Source organism: Mercenaria mercenaria, chromosome 12, assembly GCF_021730395.1.
Source record: "Mercenaria mercenaria strain notata chromosome 12, MADL_Memer_1, whole genome shotgun sequence".
Lineage (NCBI taxonomy): Eukaryota > Metazoa > Mollusca > Bivalvia > Venerida > Veneridae > Mercenaria > Mercenaria mercenaria.
Genome location: NC_069372.1, coordinates 25,439,090 through 25,464,897, shown reverse-complemented (window position 1 = coordinate 25,464,897; position 25,808 = coordinate 25,439,090). Strand labels below are relative to the sequence as shown.

The 25,808-nt window shown below is 35.4% G+C and overlaps 1 protein-coding gene across 1 annotated transcript in view; it reads right to left on the bottom strand.

Annotated features, from left to right (window-relative positions):
- LOC123535139 (GATOR complex protein NPRL2-like) overlaps nucleotides 1-20,991 on the bottom strand; it is a 37,468-nt gene extending 16,477 nt beyond the window's left edge. The window contains exons 1-5 of the mRNA XM_053520487.1: nucleotides 20,878-20,991; nucleotides 8,110-8,201; nucleotides 4,924-5,092; nucleotides 3,718-3,749; nucleotides 1,924-2,081 (exon numbers count right to left, since the gene is read on the bottom strand). Coding sequence (XP_053376462.1) covers nucleotides 1,924-2,081; nucleotides 3,718-3,749; nucleotides 4,924-5,092; nucleotides 8,110-8,201; nucleotides 20,878-20,964 — 538 coding nt within the window. The 5' untranslated portion in view covers nucleotides 20,965-20,991. The remainder of the gene's footprint in view (nucleotides 1-1,923; nucleotides 2,082-3,717; nucleotides 3,750-4,923; nucleotides 5,093-8,109; nucleotides 8,202-20,877) is intronic.
- Nucleotides 20,992-25,808: the final 4,817 nt, after the last annotated feature.

Below are 25,808 nucleotides of genomic sequence, written 5' to 3'. Positions count from 1 at the left end.
GTCAGCAAGTGCTCAACTATTCAAACTGTTGTCCCAGAAGCAGGAATATCATCCTCAATGTTAAAATATCTATAGTGTTTCAATCCAGTATCTGCATTAGTTTTGGAGATAGTAACTTGCATGCATAACTTTAACAAGAAGTTTTAAGTTCAAAAGGGACATGATTTGGCCAAAATGCATATCAGAGTTATGGGACTTGATGCAATCAACTCGTTTTATAACCCCAAAGACACATGTGAATGTTTCAATTTAATATCTGCATTTGTTTTGCAGAATGATAGTAACTTGTACACAAAACTTTAACCAGAATTTTGTAAGTCCAAAAGGGGGCATAATCTGCCCAAAATACATGTCAAAGTTATGGGACTTGACCCAGTGAGGTTTGTAATTGATCTAGAAAAAGAACAAATAAGTTTTAAATCTATATGCCTTTAAGTAATAGCTATTTATACTTGCATGTAAAACTTAAACCAGGATTTTCCAAATGGGGACTTAATTTGGCCAAAATGCAAGTCAAAGTTATGGGACTTGATTCAGTGAGGTTGGTAACTGACCTAGAAAAAGACAAAATATGTTTCAAATCTATATGCCTTTAATTAACAGCTATATGTACTTGCACATAAAACTTTAACCAGGATTTTGTAAGTCCAAAAGGGGGCATAATTTGGCCACTTTTTTTAAATACATGTCAGAGTTATGGGACTTGATGCTATCACCTACTTCCATAACCCCGAAGACACATGAGTAGTTTCAATTCAATATCTGCATTAGTTTTGGAGATAGTTTGGCCAAAATACATGTCAGAGTTATGGGACTTGATCCAGTGAGGTTGGAAATTGACCTAGAAAAAGAAAAAATAAGTTTCAAAGCTGTATGCCTGTAAATGATAGCCATATGTACTTGCAGGCAAACCTGAACCAAGGAGTGACACCAACGCCGACGCCAGGGTGAGTAGAATAGCTGCTAGACTATTCTTCGAATAGTCAAGCTAAAAAACGAGAGATAATACCTTGAAATAGGAGAGGAGAATTGCTTACAAAATGTCTACACTTGAAGTCAATATTTGTCAAAGCAAGTTACAAAGATACATTTTAATCAATCTTGCCTCCTCTTTATTCTAACTGTTAAACTCACAGACTAAACACTTTCCCAATACACAACTTACTCTTCTAGTCCAGGGGTTCCACCACAAACTAACACGTATTGTTTGCAAAACACATATGCTCCCTTGAACCGCCTGGCCTACTTTTAGTCAGAAATTTATTATGACCTTGACCTTTGACCCACAATAAAATTTGGTCATCTTCAGACCACAGGTAAACATTCTTTGAAGTTTGTGGACTGTTGGTCAAAGTATTATTTACTTACTGAGTAGAAACGATTTTCAGTCTCATGGTCTCTGTGACCTTAACCCTCCCAAAAAAATTACAGAGGTCATCTAATGAAGGCCGACTGACTAAGAGCTAGCAGAAACCATTTACAGTCTACTGACCACATGCAATCATCCTATGAAGTTTGGAAAGTGCAAACCAAAGCATTCTTTAGCTATTTAGAAGAAACTGTTCTTCAGTCCAATGGTCACTGCAACCTTGACCTTTGACCTGCTGACCTTTAGGTGTCATCTACAGACCATATACAATTAGCTTACGAAGTTAGATGACTGTAGGCTAAAACATTCTTTAGTTATTGAGCCGAAATAGTTTTCAGATTTGACATCAATGTGACCTTGAACTTTCCCTTACTGCCCCCCAAAAATATGCAGCTCATCCGCTGACCATACACAATCATCCTACGAAGTCTGCTCATTGTAAACTAAACATTCTCTAGTTACTGATCGGAAACCAAATGGTCCACTGACAGACCCCGCGACAGAGAGCTAAACAATATATCCTCTGTAATTCAAAATGGTTTTGAATTTCTTACCAGATTTACAACTTATTTCATCAAGACTGTGTGTTCCATTCAACCACTTGGATAATGTTTGTACTCTAGGTGACAATCTCACATCACTTGGTAATTTGACTGGGTACCCATGCAATCTTCTGATAATCTTGTTTTTCAGACCAAACTGTATAAGTTTCCTGGAAAATGCATACAAAAATGAAAACTGGTGACCCTACAAAACTGCAATAAGAACAAGAGCTGTCCATAAGACAGCCAAGCTCGACTATTCGAAATATTGTCCCAGAAGCAGGAAAATATTACCCAAAAAGGTTAAATATCAAAAGAGTTTTAAGTTCAAAAGGGGGAATAATTTGACCAAAATGCATATCAGTTATGGGACTTGCTGCTATCAACTAGTTTTATAACCCCGAAGGCACATGTGAAGTTTCAATTCAATATCTGCATTAGTTTTGGAGATAGAAACTTGCATGTAAAACTTTAACCAGAATTTTCAAAGTCCAAAAGGGGGCATAATTTGCCCAAAATACATGCCAGAGTTATGGGACTTGATCCAGTGAGGTTAGTAATTGATCTAGAAAAAGAAAAAATAAGTTTCAAATCTATATGCCTTTTAGTAATTGCTGTATGTACTTGCACGCAAAACTTTAACCAGAATTTGCTAAGTCCAAAAGGGGACATAATTTGGCCAAAATGAAGGTCAGAGTTATGGGACTTGCTGCTATCAACTAGTTTTATAACCCCGAAGACACATGTGAAGTTTCAAATCAATATCTGCATTAGTTTTGGAAATAATAACTTGCATGTAAAACTTTAACCAAAATTTTCTAAGTCTAAAGGGGGCATAATTTGCTCAAAAAACATGTCAGAGTTATGGGACTTGACCCAGTGAGGTTGGTAATTGATCTAGAAAAAGAAAAATAAGTTTCAAATCTATACGCCTTTTAGAAATAGCTGTATGTACTTGCACGCAAAACTTTAACCAGAATTTTCTAAGTCCAAAAGGGGGCATAATTTGGCCAAAATGAAGGTCAGAGTTATGGGACTTGCTGCTATCAACTAGATTTATAACCCCGAAGACACATGTGAAGTTTCAAATCAATATCTGCTTTAGTTTTGGAGATAGTAACTTGCATGTAAAACTTTAACCAAAATTTTCTAAGTCTAAAAGGGGGCATAATTTGCTCAAAATACATGTCAGAGTTATGGGTCTTGACCCAGTGAGGTTGGTAATTGATCTAGAAAAAGAAAAAGTAAGTTTCAAATCTATATGCCTTTTAGAAATAGCTGTATGTACTTGCACGCAAAACTTTAACCAGAATTTTCTAAGTCCAAAAGGGGGCATAATTTGGCCAAAATGAAAGTTAGAGTTATGGGACTTGCTGCTATCAACTAGTTTTATAACCCCGAAGACACATGTGAAGTTTCAAATCAATATCTGCATTAGTTTTGGAGATAGTAACTTGCATGTAAAACTTTAACCAAAATTTTCTAAGTCCAAAAGGGGGCATAATTTGCTCAAAATACATGTCAGAGTTATGGGACTTGACCCAGAGAGGTTGGTAATTGACCTAGAAAAAGAAAAAATAAGTTTCAAAGCTATATGCCTTTAATTGATGGCTGTATGTACTTGCATGCAAAAACTTAACCAAGGTGTGACGCCGACGCCGACGCCGACGCCGACGCCAGGGTGAGTAGAATAGCTAGACTATTCTTCGAATAGTCGAGCTAAAAACTATATGAGCCGTGCCATGAGAAAACCAACATAGTGCATTTCCTAAAAGGGGTGTAAACAAGGGTGAAGCGAGTACATACAATTTTGGGGGTAGTGTGTTTGGTTTTGGTAACTGATACAGCAAAACATACTATGTATTAGATTGCATCTTTTACGCTACAAGAAGAGAATATTATGGCAGAATCAAGACGTAGATACCAGATCATGTCAATCTGTGCAGAAATACAGATATACATCCTTGACAAAGCATTTCAGAAAAAAATCATGTATTAACAGCATGTGACTAGTCTTGTTTGCACAGGATTTTTCCTCCATTAATACATGGGCAGATCAAGTAAAAAAAGTAGTTTATATGCAAGAATAGAATATAAACGCCTATTGGCAATTCAAGGGACATAATTACGAAGTGCCTGTGCCAATTTGGCTAGACATCAAACTTGGCCGAGGAATTAATGGCAAACACATTTTGTTCAAGTTTGGTGAAGATCAGATGAGAAATGTTTGACTTGGAGTGTGGACAAGATTTGTGACAGACAGACAGGAGTAAATCAATATGCCTTCCACCACACATTAATGATCCCTAGCATTCAGGAAAGGACAAAATACAATACAATTTCTCTGATTTTTCAAAGACAGAACACGCATAAAGATTTCCTACTAAATATGTGGATCGTATGACCTAAAATTTTACTTACAACTTGAACATGTAGGACACAGGGTGTGCCCCCAATGGTATATTTGTCACAAATAAGGGGCAATAATTCAAATGTTTGCAGTCTTAAGTTGGTATAGCCTCAACAAACATTTTATATAAAGGATTTGTTATTCTAGGCCATATACTTCTTGAGCTATGAGCATCACAAACAAAGATACACTATTTTGGCTATTTCAAGGGCCATAACTCTGTAATTAGCATTAAATTTCATGAAGAATGTAAAGTGTGCAAGGACACATCATCATGATAAAGACGTACAAGGTTTCATGAATTTACATGGCATGTCATTAGGTGAAAATGTTCATTTTTGACTATTTCAGGGGCCATAACTTTGGAAATAGGAGATGGAGCCAAACGAAAAGTAGGAGGTACCCCAGTTTATATCATGACAAAGACTCATACAAGTTTTCATCAATTTAATATATGAAATACTTTTTGAGCTAGGCACGTCACATGGTGAAAATGTGCATCTTTGACTATTTCAGCTGCCATAACTCTGGAAATAAGGGGCAGAGCCAAAAATAAATATCAGGTGCGCAAGTTCATTATATCATAATATATATACACATACCTCCAGTTGTGTTAAGTAAGATGCCAGTTTCTTTACAACAGGTTCATATCTTGCTGTTCGAGTGTCCGTGTCAAATACAAAGCAACAGTTAAATATCAGTTCATTCCTGTCATATTTTTTGTCTTCAATGCACACTGGACATCCAACAACCTTGTGACCTAAAGAATTTCTGAAACAAACAGGACTAAATGTTCAGTACCAACCTTCTTTCCATGGAAAACATAAATCTACAAAGCAACAGATTTAACAAATATGACAGAAAAAGAATAATGTCAACATTGTATAACACATGCCCTTTTACAAGAGCTCTTAAACTCAAAATGTTCTCCTTGATGCATTCAGTAACAGCACAAGGAACAGAAATTATTTGGTCACTTTGCACTGGACATTTGATGTACTGACCTCAAATCAATAATTATGGCTCATTTTCCAGTTGTAAGTGACCTCTGTATTAAATGTGACAAAAATTTAATTGAGCCGTGCCATGGGAAAACCAACATAGTGGGTTTGCGACCAGCATGGATCCAGACCAGTCTGCGCATCCGCGCAGTCTGGTCAGGCTCCATGCTGTTCGCTTTTAAAGCCTATTGGAAGTGGAGAAACTGTTAGCGAACAGCATGGATCCGCGCAACTGCGCGGCTGCGTAGGCTGGTCTGGATCCATGCTGGTCGCAAACCCACTGTATTGGTTTTCTCATGGCACGGCTCAATTCATGAAAAATCGGTGCAAGAGTTATGAACCTTGTGTCATATGATATGGGTGATGATGTGGAACAACTGTTTTAAATTTGAATCAAATCCATATTGTAATAACTGAGATAGAGTGAAAGTGCACAAAAACTAACTTGAAATTCTAAGTAAAAAGGGGGGATAATTCATGAAATATTGGTGTGAGAGTTATGGCCCTTATGCCAGATGATATGGGTGATGATGAGGAATAACTACATTAAAGTTTAAAGCAAATCTATCAAGCAACTACAGAGATAAGGAGAAAAAAAGAGAAAGTGCATCAAAACTTTTACCAAGTTGGGCACGCGGAAAGATGCCCACGCCAGGGCAAGTAGCATAGCTCTCCATATACTTTGTATAGAAGAGCTAAAAATGAAAGTCCAGACATATCATGTTGAAGAAGTACATTAAGGAGGTAGGTTACCTTGTTACAAGGGTAAATTCAAATTAGTTGAACCGCAGCAATTTTTTGTATTTCGTGTAATATGAAGTTTTAAGTGCTACAATCTCAATTTCATTTGTCTCTGTCCCTTCAAGTTCAATTTTTATCCAGGTTTGAAGAACATGACCCTCCAAAGGTATTTCATATTGAAAGAAGAAGGAAAATACAGATATTTAACACTTTTCAGTGTATTTTAGTTTCATTGATATCCGTAGAAGTCTGCGTAATTGATAATTTTACTAGTTTGCACGTTAGCTTTTTAATATAAGCTTTAAATGTATATGTCGCGGGGCTTGTGTTTCCATGGTAACGCATTTTCTCTCATTTTTAAACAACTATGTATAAAAATAGGGGTTTTCGACGACTTCAGTGCCATTCTGTTAATGACCAACATGGAATATTTGGGAAATATTATTAGCAAAATACCAAGCACTTTACATGGTACCCTATTTTTCTAAAAGTTTACAGTAACCATGGCAACAGAGATGTTTAAAATAGCTTATATCTTGCTTTTTGCTGTAATTTCTTATAAAAAAATTGAATAAGATTATCATTCTAGTTAATGTAGCTTTAAAACGTATTATTTCTAACGTAAAATATATTTTTGTGTTATTTGCATTTATTCAAACAAATTTCACAGCTTAGAAAACTTACAGCAGTACCCTTCGTTTAGCATTTTTCATGGAAAATCGTTCAGCATGCTGCTATTATTCTCATGGATATTGCTGAAATGAAAATAAAAAGCCGAAGCTTTGTTTCTTAAATAGACCAGTGTCAACGCTTTCGAATTTTACATTTAGATACATTATTTGGTCACAGGCTTCGTTTCCATGGTAACATCAATTAAATTTTTAAAAAAAAAACACAATTTTCTACTGAAATTTGAACAACTTTAGATCTTAGTTTTAGTACATAAGTAACAAATTATCAATGGAATCTGAAAAATAGGTATTACAAATTAAACTGCTAGATTTTTTATTTGAAAATGGACGTTACAAGTAACCTTTCACCCAACTATATTCCAAATAACGTTGGTTACCATCATCCATTTTCTTTCATTGCGCATAACGTTTCAATATAACTACATAAAAGAAACAAAATTTTATTATTCAGAGTAAAAGACTCATAACAAATAATTCAGCAAATAATGGTTATTTGAAAATAGTTAAAATAAAGAAAATGCACAGAATTACGTGCTTTCAAGATAAAAGCTATTAAGTTTGCGCGGTAACTGACACGTAACGTCATGACGTCATTTTAAGGCAACATTGTTTTGAAGCGTTTCTGCGGCAATTTATTCATTATTTCTGCATCATTAAACCATAAAGCATCAGACCGAAGACAGGTTCAAGATTTGTTTTCAGAAGAAAGAATATACAAACACATTTAGTTTGTCGTAAACATCGTCGTAAATCGTCACGTTAGCTTCCGGTTAGACATGTGCACATACAAATATGAAGGTTACCTACCTCCTTAAATTTCATTTGAACTGGCTGAAAACATGGGAGGAGATGAGTACACAATGTTACGATGTAGCTGTAACATTTTATTTATAAGTCATTAAAGGGCCATAACTCCAAAGACAATAAAACAATCAGCCATGAAAGTACTGGCAATACCCACAGTCATGTCCACTTCATGCTGATGATATATACCAAGTTTCATTTCAACTGAAAGGAAACTGTAGGAGGAAAGACAGAAGGACTGACAGACCAACAGTTCAAACACTATAATTATGCCTCCAATGTCTGTGAAGCATCTGGCATAAAAAGCATGAAGAATGAAACCAGTTAAACTAACCAGAAGGATATTTAATCAATTCTGACATGGCTACATTCCTCTGTGAGTTCAATAAAAAAGTCAAGCTTTCTATATTCTGTGATGCTTCAATACGTCTCAGCTAATATCCTTGAGGTTCAATTCCTGAACATCTGAACTCTGAACCATGAAAATCAGATGATAAACCAGACAGCCCTGATGATTTAATGAACAAGTAGGTATTATTGAAAGACTTACACTGTAATCAATCTTGTCTGTAATTCTGGTTTTGTTATGATATATACATGAATCGCATCAAAGTGTTCTTTAGTAAGATAATCCTCAGGAACCTGAAGTGAAAAAATGTTTCATAATACATGTATCATGATGTTGCTACCCTGCCTTCCCACTCCTAAGGTTTATCTGCTTTTTACATCGTGAATGATCTGTACTTTCAGCGTTGCTCTCAAATTATCAACCAGATCCTACTCAGAATCCCCCTGTAGCCTCATCTATATTAGTTCCACTTAACTGACATACGAGTAACTGGGTCGCCAAAAGTGTCTGTATCACTCAGCTGACACAGATCTTACCCCAGATAATGTAGTATTTAACTTGGCATTGTGCCCATTCTTAAAATAACGATGTGTTTGCATTACTCTACTGCATTTCAATATGTATGTGTCGAATTCTATCAAAATTGGCATGTTCTTATTGCCAGCTACATAACCAGATGCCAACGTGCAACATGTTGAGCCCGCCAGCTATCAAAAGGACTGTGAGTTGCACACGATACTCTTTGACTCAGTAAGGCAAACATTTATGTCAAATAAAAACAAGAGCACCGCCTTGCGGGTGCAGATGCTTATCTGATTTTTTTTGTCTCTGTATAATAGAAATATTGTCCTACCCATGATTTTCTAAGTCCAAAAGGGGCCATTATTCTTGCAAAAAGCAATGCAGAGTTATGGTACTTACTGTGCAGAGTCGGCTTTTAATGGCAAATAACTGCTCAAAGTTTTAAAGCAATAGCTTTGACCATTTATAACAGGAGAAAAGTTGACCTAAACGCAAAACTTAACCAAGAAATTTGATATTTTCTAAGTCCAAAAGGGGCCATAATTCTTGCAAAAAGCAGGATGGAGTTATGGTTCTATCTGTACAGAGTCACTATTTAATGGTAAACAAGTGTTGCAAGTTCCAAAGCAATAGCGTTGATAGTTAAGGAGAAAGGTTGACCTAAACACGAATCTTAACCAAGAAATCTGATTTTCTAAGTCCAAAAAGGGCGATAATTCTTGCAAAAAGCAGGATGGAGTTATGTTTCTTTCTGTACATAGTCAGCTTTTGATGGTGAACAAGTGTTGCAAGTTTCAAAGCAATAGCATTGATAGTTTAGGAAAAAGTTTGACCTAAACATAAAAATTAACCAGGCATGCCAATGCTGACGCCAATCAAGTGATGACAAAAAATCAGATGAGTTAAAAGACTGCAAAAAGTTATGATATAAGTTATTTATAGCAACAACACAAAAATCCTTACCAGTAGAGATAGGTCAAAACACACCTCAAAATTGGATGTAACCACAGACACTTGGGGCTCGGACCCCCATCCACCAAGCTCTCCTCCACCCCTGGTTAAGTTTAGCCAATAATTTTTAGCATTTTACCATGTGTTGAGCATAGGCGACGATCATAAAATGCATTTAGTAACATTTCAGCGTGTTTTAAAAAAAAGTATTTTTTACCATCAATGCTCTCAATATCACAAGATTTGAAACATCCCACGAACACTAGGGAAACTATATAGCCAGTTAAACTTTTAACTTAACCCCTACCAATGAATCATTGGTATCAATCGACGTGTCAGTTACATATCATTGCCGGGTACCAAAATTAAGCAAGTGTTACATGAGGTTTGTTTACATAGCTGAACTGTTTGTTTGCACCGTTGACAGATATTTTTATTGAAGCGTATTAATTTTGGTACCCGATTTAAGACATGCGCTACACAAAGCGAGGGTCCAGCGCAAGCAAGTGTTCCAATTGTTCGTTCGATGTTTCAAATCTTGTGGTATTGAGAGCATTAATGGTAAAAAATACATTTTTAAAACACGCTGAAATGTTACAAAATGCGATTTATGATCGTCGCCTATGCTCAATACATTGTAAAATGCTAAAAAATATTGGCTAAACTTAACCAGGGCCGGAAGCAGGGTTGGCGACTGCCCGCCCAGGGCGGGTAAACCAGCTCTGGAAAACCCGGGTTTTCCCTGGTTGGGCAATACGCCTAAAAATGAATGAAGTGGGCAATACTGGGCAATAAGAAGTTTTTCTTTTTTTTTTACCAAAACAATTGAGTTTCTATGTTATAAAATGTGAGCTAATTCTTACATTAAGTTTTACTTACTTGGAAACCATTGGTGAAGTGATAGTTAGCTGACAGAGCAGTTTCATTAACAAAATTATGGTTTATTTCCACAACAAAATATCTATATGTGAACATTTATAGTTAGATCTTGCTATGTCCAGAGCTCCAGATAAGCTTTTGGTGCAATTGGGTATTTACCCATCACTTTTTGTCTGAATTGGACATTGGAGATCTGAATTGGGTAAAAATAATATCATTACCCAGCCTTTTTAGAAGTAATTGGGTATTGCTAAAACCAATTGGGTATTTCACCAATCTCGCACAAACAACTGAGTATTTTTTGCTTACAGTGTACATGGAATATATCATTAGTCTGGATTGACTAACTGCATAAAAGTACTTTAATAACACCCTTCAATTTCTAAAACAAAAATGTATTTAAAGTTGTAATGAAAAGTGATTAATTAAAGTAGTATTGTCATTTTTAAATTGTTTTTACATGCCTGTGATCAGTGTAAACATGTGTGTTTTAATTCATAGTACCAAAGATATTCCATACTGTTGTTTTCTTTTTCACTTTTAATGTAAGTTGGAGATCAATTCGTTCACCTCAATATGCATTCTCCCATGGTCCCAGTCCTTACATTTGCCAGTCATAGTCTCTTCTCATATTTTATGTCAGATTACTTCCCTTCATAGTTATAACATGGTTACCTTTTCTTGCTGCCGAATGTAAGGACTGGTATAAAGCGAAAATTTACTCCTCAGAATTCTGCGGTGTTATCAATCAAGTGTCAAAAAATAGTGGTCAAGTGATAAGTGGCCCGTGCTGCTGTTTATACTGGTTTGCATAACAGTGATAACATCTGGATCCACTCTTTAGAACTACAAGGTATTTTATGAGAATTTACAGTGTAGTAGATATGGAATTACTGACCATTACATTATGATTTTATGTGATAAATAGATACTGTATTTACCAAAATTATGGATAGATTTGATAGTGCAGTTGCATTTGCTTTACAAAAAAATGGATATAGTGAATTAAGAGAAAATCAAAGGGCAGTAATTCAACAGTATGTGAATGGAAATGATGCATTATTATGTTCTCCCACAGGAAGTGGTAAAAGCTTAATATTTGAGATGGCTCCATTCATGTTTCAATACATGGAGAACAAAGATAAAGAATGCACATGTTTAGTTGTTTCACCATTAACTGCCCTTATGAATGCACAGGTGGAAAAGTTGACAAAGAAAAACATCAAAGCAATCTATTTCAAAGATAATGAACAAAAAGGAAGACATGTTTATTATGACATTGAGAATGGAAAATATGAGCTCATATTCGCAAGTCCTGAGACAATATTGCTACACAGTCGGGCACTGGTCACATCACTTTCTAAAAAGAGGTTTTTGAAAGTCATATTTATTGATGAAGCCCACTGCATCAAGAAGTTGTAAGTACAGTGTAAAATATTGTATTTTAATTTATAATTATTTTACAATGTTGTAAAAATATTTCATCTTTAATTAGATTAATGAGGGATATAAATTTATTGAAATTCATGTTAATATGAGCGAATCACTAGAAAAAATATGCCTGTCGGGAAATTTTATAGTACTAGTAAGTCTTAGGGGTTGTTTTAATTAAGCAAAATAGAAGTTTTAGCAATTTTTGGCTGTGAAATGTACCCGATGTAATATGGCGAAGTTTTACTGGATAATGACTATTCAGTATGATTTATAATCAGATGTAAAGACCATAGATAAGAATTTCTCTTTCAATCAGCTTATTTCATTGACTGCATGCATAAAAGATGATCACTGACAAATGTTCATGTTTGGTTTGTTTAACAAATATTGTTGGATATATAGTATAAAGTCTAATTAATTGATAATGAATTTAATTTCATTTTTAGTGGTAAAGGCGACAAACAAAGAAAACAGAATGCGTACAGGCCATTTTATGGCTGTTTGGATGAATTGAGGTCATTGGCCGGGCCAACTGTTCCTGTTGTTGCACTAACTGCCACAGCTTCTAAGACAGTGAAGGATATTATTCTTAAAGATCTCTGCATGAGCGACAAGACATTTCAGTTGACAGTGACCCCAAATAAGCCAAATATTAAATATTGGGTATTTGAAACTACCAGAACACGGAGTGACATAACTAAAGACTTTGATTGGTTGGTTCATATAATTAGATTTGAGGGACCTAAAACTCCACGAATGATAATATTTTTTAGGAAAATTGAGCATATCTCCGATGTTTTTGAACATTTAGCAACCTCACTTGGAAGAGACGGGTATGTAAATTATGATGAAACCAAGAGCAATGATGATCGAAATCGACTTTTTGACATGTACCATTTAAAAACTGATGAGGAGGTGAAAGAATCCATTGCCGAATCTTATCAGAACCCAGACGGACATATCAGAATTGTGTTATGTAGTACATCATTTAGTATGGGCTTAGATGTGAAAGGGGTCAGTACAGTCATCCATTATGGGGCCTGCAATGATTTAGATGACTATTTGCAAGAGTCTGGCAGAGCGGGCAGACAAGAAAATGAGCAATGTCATGCCATAATTATGAACTATAAAAAATGTCTTTCAAGTAAAAACATCAGTCAGGACATGAAAGAATATGTGAAAGCGAAAGTATGCAGAAGGAAAAAATTGTTACAGCCATTTGAAGACGAATATCAGACAACACAGATAATTAAACATGACTGCTGTGACATATGCGCCTTGCAATGCATCTGTATGTGCTCATGTGATAATGCAGACAGTTGTAGCTGTGAACTTAAATGCCCAATGAATAGTTCTTATGTTTACGATAAAATGATGTACTTTCTAGACAATGATATTGAAACTGAAAATCCACAATGTTTAAGTGAAGGATATAGTAGTGACAGTGACATTGAAGAACATCGCTTACGAAAACCGCAATTGCTCGAATATTCATCTGACGAAGGTTAATGGTAATAATGAGCTAATAAGGACATGATAACTAAAACATATCTTTTTAATGACAGTTAGCAAACTAACTTGAAAGAATAATGAAACAACAAAATAAATTCATGCAATAACAAAAATGTTCAATGAAATGAAATGTATTTCAAGAACTTAATACATCCATAGGTTTAATTAAATAATTGTTAATTTTCATTTTTGCCTTCCCCAATATCCCACAACAATTGCATTATCAGCGGTATTTACAAGTTGCATTTGCCTCTTGAAAACTTATCTCTGGAAAGTGATTTAATCAGATTAAAGAAGCTTTATCTCTTTAATTCTGATTTATGTCTAAATCTCAATATTGATAAAAATGTTTTTTAGCTATTTTTCTCATACTTCTAGAAAGCCAGTCTCTAAAGTCATGCATTTCTAATGCCAACTGATCAGAGCTGAAGTTCTGGAATGCACTGTGCTTCCTTCCAGAAATTTTGCTGAATAAGTTTCTATCAGAAAACTGGACAACTAAAGACAATATATCATCTTCCACATCCCCTGGTGTATGTTTTCCTGATGGTCTAACTACACCTGAAATCTGTCAAAGTTCTTCAATACTTCATCTGTCTTTAATGCACTCCTACTTACTCGAGAAACAACCTTTTCTGTAAAAGTTCCACGATAACTATGGGCTTCATCTTTAAACACCTTATTGCAATGCTCAATGTCTAGATCATTTGGCAAATTTGTGTCAATTTCACCAGCGTTATTGACTGTCCTGTTCCATATCAGGCGTTGTGCATGCCTTTCACTCAACAAGACCTTAGTTTGCAACAAAGTTTCCAACATGCCATATGCATATTTAGTGCAATTGAAAGCCTTGTAGAACAAGTAGAAAATTTTGTCCAGTCTTATTATGCGCTCACCGTCCCCCATCCTTATTGCATTATCATGATTTAGTTTTAAAAGGCCTAAGGTCATGCTTACTTTTGTGTAATTAAATACACAATCATCGTCTGCTCCTATTTTTGGTTTTGTCACTGTGGTATCTTCACGATCACAACTATGCACTTCCAGTTCGTGCTTTCTGAGGGACTCTATTTGCAGATATTTTTTACCACAGTCGGGGCACTTTATGTTGTTACTTTGATACCCAGTCGGTGGTATTTTTGGAAAATCCAAATTTGTAAATGTTTCCACTACAACTTTTGCATTACTTAGAATGAAATTTTTCATTTCTTCTTCATTACCAGTCCTGCCAAGATACTCATTTTTCTTTGGGTGTGACTCAATGTTATCCATCTCGAAATGATGGAGTGCAGCAGATATTATATATGCTTTTGTATATTTATCAATCAATTCTGAACTGCCATAGTAGTTTGCTGCAGGATCCTTTGACACGTTTTTAGCATTGATCGAATTTCTTGCAGCATAGAGTGTACCAGTGTCCTTTGATGAGGCAGTGGAGTATAGTATTTTCCATATTACCTGTTAAAACAAAATACGAAATCTCTTACATGCGTTTTTTTTAAAATAAATTAACAAATTGAATGTTATTTATCTTTCTACTCTTACTGAAATAAGTGAAGGCTGGTTGTGTTACAAATTAAAATTCAGTAGACTTACACAACAGAATTTAGACTGATAAAAATTACTGATATTGAATTCGGCCTTAACATTTCCATGAATTCGGCCATAATTTCACCATGAATTCGGCCATAACATTACCATGAATTTTACAGTAACATTACAATGAATTCCGCCATAATATTATTATGAGCATTGAGAAAATAAAATGTCCATGTATGAGATAAATACAGAAAACTACATGTACGTTACCTGTAAGAACTCAGCCTGGTTATGGAACTCTTCCATTTTTGGCACAAGGCCTTCCATTCTTTTCATAGGTGTACGTCCATTTCGCTTTGCTGATTGAGCCTGTTTATGACGTTCGAATGTCAGGTAATCACCTCCGCTGAGGATTTTTTCTGGTTTTTCTGTCGAGTCATCATCACCTGCTCATTATTAATGAAAGGAATAGTCTGTGTAACATATAAATATTACTTATGATATTGTTTTAAATACATATTTATTTCATGACTCCTTATATATATTGTGGGTCAATAGTTGTTGCTATATGACACATATTCAGGTATTTGCTTGTTGTAGTTTTCGAAAGTATTTTATACGTAATCTAAGCTACAGTCAGATCATGTATTTCTTTTAAATATGTTTGTTTGTTTATTTTGTTTGTTTTCGGTTTAACGCCGTTTTTCAACAGTATTTCAAAAAAAAAAAATAATAATACATACCTGGTACAAACTGGTTCATGAAAGTACAGATGTCTGTCATATCTTCATTATATTGTTCATTCTTCATCAGAACTCCCATGTTTATCTTAAATGTGAAAAAAAATGCTTATTTTAATGATATATTGAATCAGCGGAATTAAATAAATATGGACATTTTCTACTAAAGTTCAAATTGAGACTTTTTTGATAGATATAGTAAATATATATGTAATAGCAGAAATATTAAGTATAGAATCAAATCACTTGGGACAGGGCCTGGGAATGCAAAATACTTCTTTCATTATTTTAATTAAGCAAACGGAAATACTCACTTTTTCTGTTTTCTTGCATGTCTGCTGAATGTACGGATGATCAATGTATTTCGGCAGTACAGCTTGATATGGCTTAAAAACTGGTATACTCTGTGTCCACTGCCATGCTATAAAAAGAGATAACTCATCTTTCAACTTCATTTTGTCACTGTCATCTGGAAGAAATCTTTCGAACTTTACATTCTCGATATCATCAATGGGTTTTGTATTATCACGATCATTTCCAGAAATTCTGTTTTTGTAGGCACATACTTGATACATATGATGATCTTTGTTCTAGTTTGTAAGAGTCATTTGTCTAACTTTGGTTTTCATGTCGACATTATCTCCTACAAAATAATATCCACTGTGCATTGTGGATCTCAAATTTGACATTTCAGCCTTTAGGTTTTCTGCCATAAAAAGAGTGTGGACAGACTCAACTGGATCATCAAATTCTATGAACATTGAATCTTCTTCAAGGCTGGCTATTCTGTTCAGCAGTCTGGCTTCTTTCTTTCGATCAGAGTCCACTTGCTTCACCCACTTTTTTAAGTCACTTTCCAACCTTAAACCAAATTGGTCAGCCATTAGAAGTGTTGATTGGTATCCCAGACAATCATTGGTTGCATTAAGTCGTCTGAATGCCGACTTCTTAGCACCTCCTCGCAGAAGACAAAGGCTGTTCATCCTTTGCACAGCATTTAATTCTCTATTGTATAAGGACACCAGTTTGCAAGCTACACTGCCTATCCCTGGTATATTATATGTTTCTGTTTTTGTTTTGTTTTACAGGGACTGCCTTGGATTGTATGCAGATTTTTGCAATATTTGCCAAAATACTGGTGCAGTTTTGTTCATTTCCTCACTAAGTAACGACCATGAAAATGCTGATAATTCATCCTCAGTTTTTGAGCGCAGAATTGTCTTGTTTTCTTTGGAACACAAGCATTTCATTTCTTGTTGGATCGTTGTTACAACAATGTTGATAGCCTTTTGCAACTGCTTCCTTTCGGAATCACATTGAGACAGAAGGTCTTCCTGTAAGTGATATAAATCTGGTATAATAATAATAATAATAATAATAACACAAAAATAGTAATCTGATTATGTAAGTAACTTAAATTGTCTTGTCTCTCTTTCGTAATCATTTTATGACTTTAGAAAAGTAATTTTAATGTTTTTCATTAAAAATAAATACTTTCTTAAATGCTTCCTGGTAAACAGTAAAACTTATCGCCCAACTTCGGAATTACAGACCGGCAAGCTATACAATAATTAAGTGTTTTACTGCATGACATCAGAAATTAATTTTCATTTTATTTCATTTTTAATTTTTGACCCAGTTGTCCCTTTAACATGTATTGAGTAATGATTGGTCAAGGTAACCATGTTATAACTATGAGGGAAGTAATATGAGAAGAGACTATGACTGGCAAATGTAAGGACTGAGACCAGTCTACAGCAACTACTATAGCTAGAGTGAAGTAATACAAAGTATATTTTAATAAAGTAAAACATTAATTACATGCAAAAATATACTTACATTTGAGAATTGAGAATCCTTAAATATCTGTGTTTGGCTTTTTAGTGTTTGTCACCGGCTGAACATTCTCAAAGGGAAGTCTTTTTTTACTAACTCTTCCATGCGTTTTTTGAAGCTTCAAAATAGTTTGTTCATAGTTGTCCTTGTGTGTTTGTAATTTAACTTTCAAAGTTGATATGCTTCTAAAGCAGTTTTGGCATACACTATTTACACATTGATCTTCAGAAATTGATATATCCAAAAGCCGTTCAATCAATGAACATGCCTCTGATTTTCTACTACTCTTAAATAATTTCACACGATACTTATCATTTACTTCCTTCTTGCCACATATTAAACAAATTAATTTTTTAGTAGTCGGTGTAAATTGAATTGACACATAAGTTTTAGATGGTGTAGTTCCAGAAGCCATAATGCAAAAAATGCAACATTATAAACATCAAAATATTATACTCCAATTATAAACATCAAAATATTATACTCCAGATATAAACATCCAATTATAAACATCAAAATATTATACTCCAATTATAAACATCCAACATTATACTCCAATCAAGAATCTAATAAAATCTTTCTTTTTTCATGAACGAATGAATGAATGAATGAAACATTTCAAACATCTGCTATGTATAAGGTGGGGGTTGTGGATAAGCCGTTATGTCAATAAATTACTGACCAGCAGTGCTATCAGTGAATTCCATCAATTTGGCATGGGCAGTTAAAATGTTATAAACGTCAATCAAAGCCAAGAGAGAAATTCGCTTTTTACTAGTCTGATAATACAGCCAGATATTCAAAAGGGAGCAGTCTATAACAGGGAGCTATCTATAAATGAAAGATATCTGACAAGGAAATACATTAGTATATAAAAAAAACTTATTATCAGACTAGTAGCTAGTCTACTGTCAGTGTTGAACAGCAAAAATATCCGACTAATTTGTTTGTTTGTGCCGCAACAATGTTTCTTTCTGCCCTCTTTTACATTTTATCGGCGTAAAGAAAGAGAAAAATTGTTTACAAAGCGTCCAAATAACACCAATCAGCCAAAGCGTCCAAATAACACCGATCAGCCTATTGAATGGTCCTGTGATTTTTCTGATAAATTACAACCTGTTTTGCGGTAACGTTTAACCAGTCAGTTGTCTAGCGTTAAAGTCACGTACCCGTTCTACTTATAAGGAAAATGCGATACACAAGCGATTTTTATTGAATTGCGTATTAGGAATTTTAACTGCTTTTTATTACACACACTATATGAATTCAATTGGGTTTTCTGCAATTTTAATTGCGTAAATACGCAAATACACAGCTTATCTGGAGCTCTGAAGTCAGCATGAAAAAAAAAAACATGTATATTCAAATTTCAATAGTTAAATACAAAAAATTCAGATCTGCCATTTCCTCACTTACTATGTAATAGGACGTTTTCCTTTTGTGCTGTTCTACAGATTCCTTGCAATTAATTTCGGCCTCAGTTTCATTTAATTCTTGCTCTAGCTGTACGTTTTCATTTTGGTTCATTTCATTTTCATTATCTACAGTATCGCGATTCAGTTTTGACTTGTTCTCCTGTAACTGTTAGTTTTGGTGCTATAGCTGTATGTTTTCATTTTGGTTCATTTCATTTTCATTATCTACAGTATCGCGTTTCAATTCAGATTCGTTCTCCTGAAACTGTTTGTTTTGGTGGTCGTTGCCTACGCTATCGTCACTAAGCCCACCCGCTTAGCTCAGTAGGTAAGAGCGTTGGTCTAAGGATTGCGGGGTCATGAGTTTGATCCTCGGGTGGGGCGTATGTTCTCCGTGACTATTTGATTTAAGCGACCTTGTGTCTGAAATCATTAGTCATCCACCTCTCATTTAAGTGGGGAAGTTGGCAGTTACTTGCGTATAACAGGTTTGTACTGGTATAGAATCCAAGAACACTGGTTAGGTTAACTGTCCACCGTTACATGACTGAAATACTGTTGAAAAACGGCGTTAAAGCCAAAACAAACAAACAAACAAAGCTATCATCGCTATTCAATTCAGACTTTAGAATTGTCACCTACTATTTGTATTTGTGCATTTTCAATTGATTCCAATTCATCAAGATTAATTACATCATTTTCTGGTTTGCACTCAACATCCACTCGGACATTATTCTCATTATTGTGAATTTCATTAACATTTGTCACAACCACATTAAGTGACATTTTCGTCGCATTCCCATGTCCACAGAAACTCAGTGAGCTGCCTTAATTTTACATAATATACTGTGCCAGTACTTTTAGCAGCACAAGATGCAAGTTTTTGAGCAACATGAAAAGCCTTTCCACACCGTTGTTGCTGCCTACTCGGAAATAAGGAAAACCTTTTAAAAACACAGTACTGCTGCATAAAAGGAATTTATATATATTGCCAAGTAACTAAACTGAGTAAAGTATGTTTCTAACTTGTTCTGTTTCCATTGTAAACAATGAAACAATAGCAACTTATAAACTTGGCTTGTAAAGATACTTATCATACAAAGTCTTAGACGGTCCAAAATAGGTGGTGGTCGGAAATGGGTTACTTGTTTGGGGACAGCCGGTGTGAATATGGAAGGAAGTGGCTATTCTTACGGTCCCGTAGGAATAGCCTCGCAGGCTATTCTTACGGCTCTCCCGTAAGAATAGTGAAAAGCCCGCAGGTGTCTATTCCTACGGCTCTTCCGGATGTATTATGAAAAGTCCGCAGATGGTTATGGATTTCCCCTATTATAACACATTTTTGTTACATTTTATTGCTTCCATTTGTTACATAAACAAACAATTTTAAAACAACGAATTTATTGTACTGTAAGTGTAAAATATTTATTTCACTGAAATTTGTCTTCTAAATAAATCGGAAAACGATTGTTGGTTGTACAGATGTAGATGTAAATACATACGTTATTGATATTCATTATTGAAACACTTAAAATATTGACCAAGTGTTTTCAAGCAGGCCTTAACCAGTTAGAGAATTATTGATCTATGTTTCGTGTATATATATGCAAAATTTTCACAACAGTACAAATCTCTTACCACTCTAAACATGTTTATCACACATCAGCTTGACATAACGAGATTCAAAATAATTTATTTAGGCAAAAACATACAATATGTTCATTCCCTAACATGGAAATTCCATGGGGGTGTTTTAGGGGTGTGTCCAAGGGGGGTATTTGGGGGTTGAAATGCCTTCCATAGGGGGGGTGCGGATATTTTCTGGAATAGCCCAATATAACATTGAAATATAACAATCAGACCTGACATTTTATTTGTAACACAATGACCAAATGTGATGTCATTTCTGAAATCGTTTGAAATTATATATAACAGTTGAATGACTTCAGTATAATGTATACAAAACTGCCATAGGAATAGACATCTGCGGGCTTTTCACTATTCTTACGGGAGAGCCGTAAGAATAGCCTGCGAGGCTATTCCTACAGGACCGTAAGAATAGCCACTTCCAATATGGAATTGATCAGAAGAATGTCATCATCACATCTGTAACTACAATAAATCAATATGACAAAATATACCTGGTAAGTTATCTTTGGTCCAGCTTTTATGTGAAATTCACTAAAAAATATACACTTTATTTTTCCCGACATTTTCGTGCGCTGCATTTAATTCACACGTCGTGTTGGTTAAATTACGGATAGATAGCGGAAAGGACCATTTCCGCGGAAAGAGACTAACTTTGGAATGTATATCTTAGACATTGTACTAGAGATCAATCAATTACCCAAATAATAATCTTACCTAGCATTTACATTTAGACCTGTATGACAAATATTAACAGGTAGAATGCAGTAACTGTGTGGTTAAAAATCACTTCAAATTTAAATGTCTATTTTCAAGGTAAATTCTGAAGAGTTTTTTCTTGTTTTTATATATACTGAACAGCAAAAGAAACTATCCAAATGTTTAACTGGTATATTTAGAAATAAGAAATTAATTTTTCAAATTTGAATTTTTCTTCATACCAAAATTACACATGAAGATCTTCACGTGATAATTTTTTAAAAATCAATCAACCGTGAAATCAGTAGTCCCACAATAGCCGTTTGAAAGGCTGTATCTTCTGTGCGTCAGTTGCATTGTAACATCCCAAATGGGCGCTCGCGCTAAATTTGATTCAGTCGTGCGGTGCAACCAAAAGTTTTTTTAAACTTTATGCTGTTTTTCGAGTTAGTCAATTATCAATATTTCCAATGATAATAAAATTTCACAAAGAAAATTGTTGTTTACATGTGCACGTAAATTTCGTGCAAAACGGCTATTGTGGGACTATTGACTTCACGGTTGATTAATTTTTGAAAATTTTACACGTGAAGTTCATCAAGTGTAATGTAATATGAAAAACACAAGTGATTTATAAATTAAAGTTTTTTAATAAAAAATACACCAGTTATAAAACTGGATAGTTTCTTTTGCTGTTCAGAATATGCTGTGCTATATCGTATAAATAACAGTATATCTAAATTTCAGCTTAAACAGTGGACCTGAATTAATTTTATGAGTCTTATAACATTTTGTGATATCATACAATATGCATGCACTTGACAATTCCTCTGCATTGACATAAGTTTTTCTTGCCTTTATTTAGTTATAATTGGGGATTAAATATTTATCAATGGCTGGATAGGTAGGACTATTTGCAAGAGCTAGTACATGGAAATTAAATAAGAAGTTTCAAAAAATCATCTTTAACATGCTTGAAATTGATCAGATCAAGACTTGAGTATTTTATTCGGTCTTAAATTTCATATATAAGCAGTCAACGTTATTTTTTTACTCGTTTTTCATAATTTGAAATGTTAGGTACTATATATCTAATTCTTCATACTCATGATACTGCCTCGCACCTCTCGCGAGTATTTATGGCAGGGTGCGCGTCGGTGATAAGTACAGAATAAAAACCGAAAGAGTTCTTTCAGCGATAGTAAGAATGTGAAAGTAACAAATGTTGTTAAAATGTTAAGAGGATAGAGTAAAAAGATAAAAACAATTGCAGTTTAATTAGTAGGATTTAAGGTCAGAAAGGGTAGCAATATGTGGGGTTAACCTATTCCACGAGACTGTGGTATGGGGAAAGAGGAATATTTCAAGTAATCTGAACTAACATGGACTTGGCGGAGACTTAAGGGATGCATGTGTCTAGTTAACCTAGTAGGGGCTTCTAAGTAATTGGGGAGGGAGATAGCTACAAGGCCATGGTATATCTTATAGAACATGACGAGCTTGTCTAGACGTGTATTCTCAAGTGTGTGTCAATCAAGGGTGTTTTGCATTTGTGTTACGCTGGGGTACATCTACATCTACTATGTACTGTCCAGCAATCAATTCGGATTATAACTGGGAGGCGCCTGTCTTGGACAGACTGTTAAAAGATTGAGCAAGCTCATAAAGTGCAAGACGTCGTTGTTAGACGTTATGTTAGGTCCATGCGAGGACACATTGCCGCTTTCATCCACAGCAGAGGTGGTCACACACGTTATTGAAAAAAAATAACACCAGGATCGTCGCTATCAAAACAAAGAAAAATTAAGAAATTAACAAAGTTTGATTACTTTAAAAGTAATTTTGCAACTTTTACTTTAAACACCTATCCTATTTCGATTAAAAGCAACCACTTAAAACGACTGCAACTCAAAATCTAAAATGCTCACCAATTTGTTTACGAACTGTATTAAATTTTGGTACCAATGGTACCAAACATCATAAGTTTTCATGAAAATAACCGAGAAAAGTGAACAGAAAAATAAGTGCACACTTCCTTTTTGAACTTAGTATATGATTAACCTTGTCAAAGGCTTTACTGAAGTCCATGACGATGACGTCAGTCTGTTGGCCATTCTCAAGATTGTCAAATACCTCTTGTGTGAAACTTAGTTGTGTTTCACAGCTATACTTTGACCTGAAGCCATGCTGATACTGTCTAAGGAGATCATTACGGTCAAAGTGGGACATGATATTTGAGACAAGAATATGTTCCATTAATTTAGAGGCAATACATGTTAGGGATATGGGTCTATATAGTTACTAGCCTTGTATTTTGGACCTTTCTTGTAAACTGATGCAACGATTGCTTTCTTCCAGTCATTTGGGTCTTGACCTGTTTCGAAAGATAGTTGAAATATCTTTGTAATGATTGGTGATGTTCTTTTAGAAATCTTTGAGGAAAATTTAAGTAGCGGGAGTAATCATTCTTGACCCATTTGATCGTGCGTCGCTGGACCATTTCCAGCTTGTGTATTTTGACCTGTATATGTGATGACCATGCAGATGAGGCATATTCAAGCTGCGGCCTGACCAGTGTCTTGTATGCTAGAGTCTTAATTCTTTCATGTTTTGTTTTGATGTTACGTTTGATGAACCTAGTGTTCTGTTTGCATTAGTTGTGATTCTGGAAATATGTGTGCTCCATCTAAGATCGTAACTGATGTCGACACCCAGGTATTTAACATCTTTAACTGGGGACAATGTTTGGCCATAAAGACTGTAAGGGAATTCAATGGGTTTCCTGTTGCGTGTAATATGGAGGACCTGACATTTACAAGGATTAAATTCCATGTCCCATGAAGATTCCCATTTCTCTAACATGAGGAGATCATTTTGTAGCCTTTGACAATCTGAGCGGGAAGTTACAGCGAGGCAGATGGCCGTGCCATCTGCGAACAGGCGCACCTGGAATGTAACTATGTCAGGGAGGTGATTAATATAGAGTAGGAAGGGGAGGGGCCCCAGAACAGATCCCTGGGGGACACCGGACGTGACGGGGACTTGATCAGACTTAATGCCTTCAACTACTACCTTCTGGGATCTGCCTATAAGGAATGATTGTATCCAAGACAGGATTTGGCCGCAAACACGACGTTCTTAGAGCTTGTACAGTAATTTTAAGCGATTGACCTTGTCAAAGGCTTTACTAAAATCAAGCAGATTGTCTACTAACTCAATGAGCTGGATCTCATAGGACCGTCTTTCATGGAACCACATGCTGCAGTTCATAGAGTAAGTTATGCTTTGAGAATTGTGTGGATAGGCTAGATGCTATGACGTTCTCCAGGAGTTTACATAGAACACATGTTAATGATATAGGCCTATAGTTTGCTGGATCACTATTATTACCTTTCTTATACAGCGGGGCTGAGTTTGCCTTCGTCCACTCAGAAGGGAGTTGACCAGTGTTTAGGGACTTTTGGAACAGCAGTGATACTATATCAAGGATCTCATGGCGGAGTTTCTTAAGGAAAATGGGCTTTATCTTATCTGGGCCGGCAGCCTTATTCGCTTTGAGGTTTTGGAGTAGTTTCAGGACACCATCTTTATGTTTGGCATCAATGGGTATTTTGGGTTCCTTAAGACATTTTTGGACAGCTGAGACAGTCATAGTGGGGAGACGCCGGAGAAAACAGACTGGAAATGTTTATTTAGGATGTTTGCTTTTCCTAGCTTTTCTGAAGTTAGAGTACCGTTTGTCTGATCTTTTAGTGGGGAAATACCTTGGCTGTCTTGTCTGGCATTTTTAAAGATCGAGAAGAACTTTTTGGTACTACATTTGGTGGAGTCTGTATCATCTGTATGTTTTTTATGTATGTCTGTAATTTGATATACCTTCTTGAATTAATTAAGTGAGCTTGGTTCAGAGGTTTTCCACTGACCGAGCCTCTGCATTGTGGAGGATATTGACCTTAGATATATTAATGAAATGCTTGAAATCATCCCATTTGGCTTTTCTAAATAATGGGATTTCTCTGGGGGTCTGTCTGTTTATTTGTGGTTTGAGTCGAGCTTGGGTAATGACAAGGTTGTGGTCAAAGATACTGGCTTCAACGGTAACGTTGCTGACTAGTGTTGGGTTGGTTGTTAGAACCAATCCAAAACATTGTCATTTCGGGTGGGGGAGTTTACCATTTGTGTGAGGCTGTGATCATCAAGGACTTCAAGTAACCTGTCATATGTTTGGGGACAATTACAGTTTTGCTTTAGGATTGGTACGTGATCAGAGTCCCAGGTAAGTGTCGGGGTATTAAAGTCACCAAATAATAATGGTTCCTTTAAGGGGTCTGGTCAGTTCCTGTGACCTTTCGAACTCAGTGATGCTCTGGAGATCAATTTCGTTTGGTATATAGTACGCAGCAACAAAGAGGGGTTTGGCCGTATTCATATTAACTTTAGAATTTCACAGGAGGTATCAAGGTGTTGCTGCGCTGATGAGATATACTTGTTTTTAATCAAAATAAACACGCCACCTCCCTTACCAACTTGTCTATCTTTAAGCAAGGGGGTATAACCTAAGGATGATGGGAATATTTCACTTGCGAGGTGGTCTTTACTCAACCAGGACTCAGCTCAAACAACAATACCTGGGTTGTGTCTATCGAGTAGGACATGGACCTCATGTTTTTTATTGACGATGGACTGGCAGTTCAGGTACATAACCTTAAAATTAGCATAGGGGGAG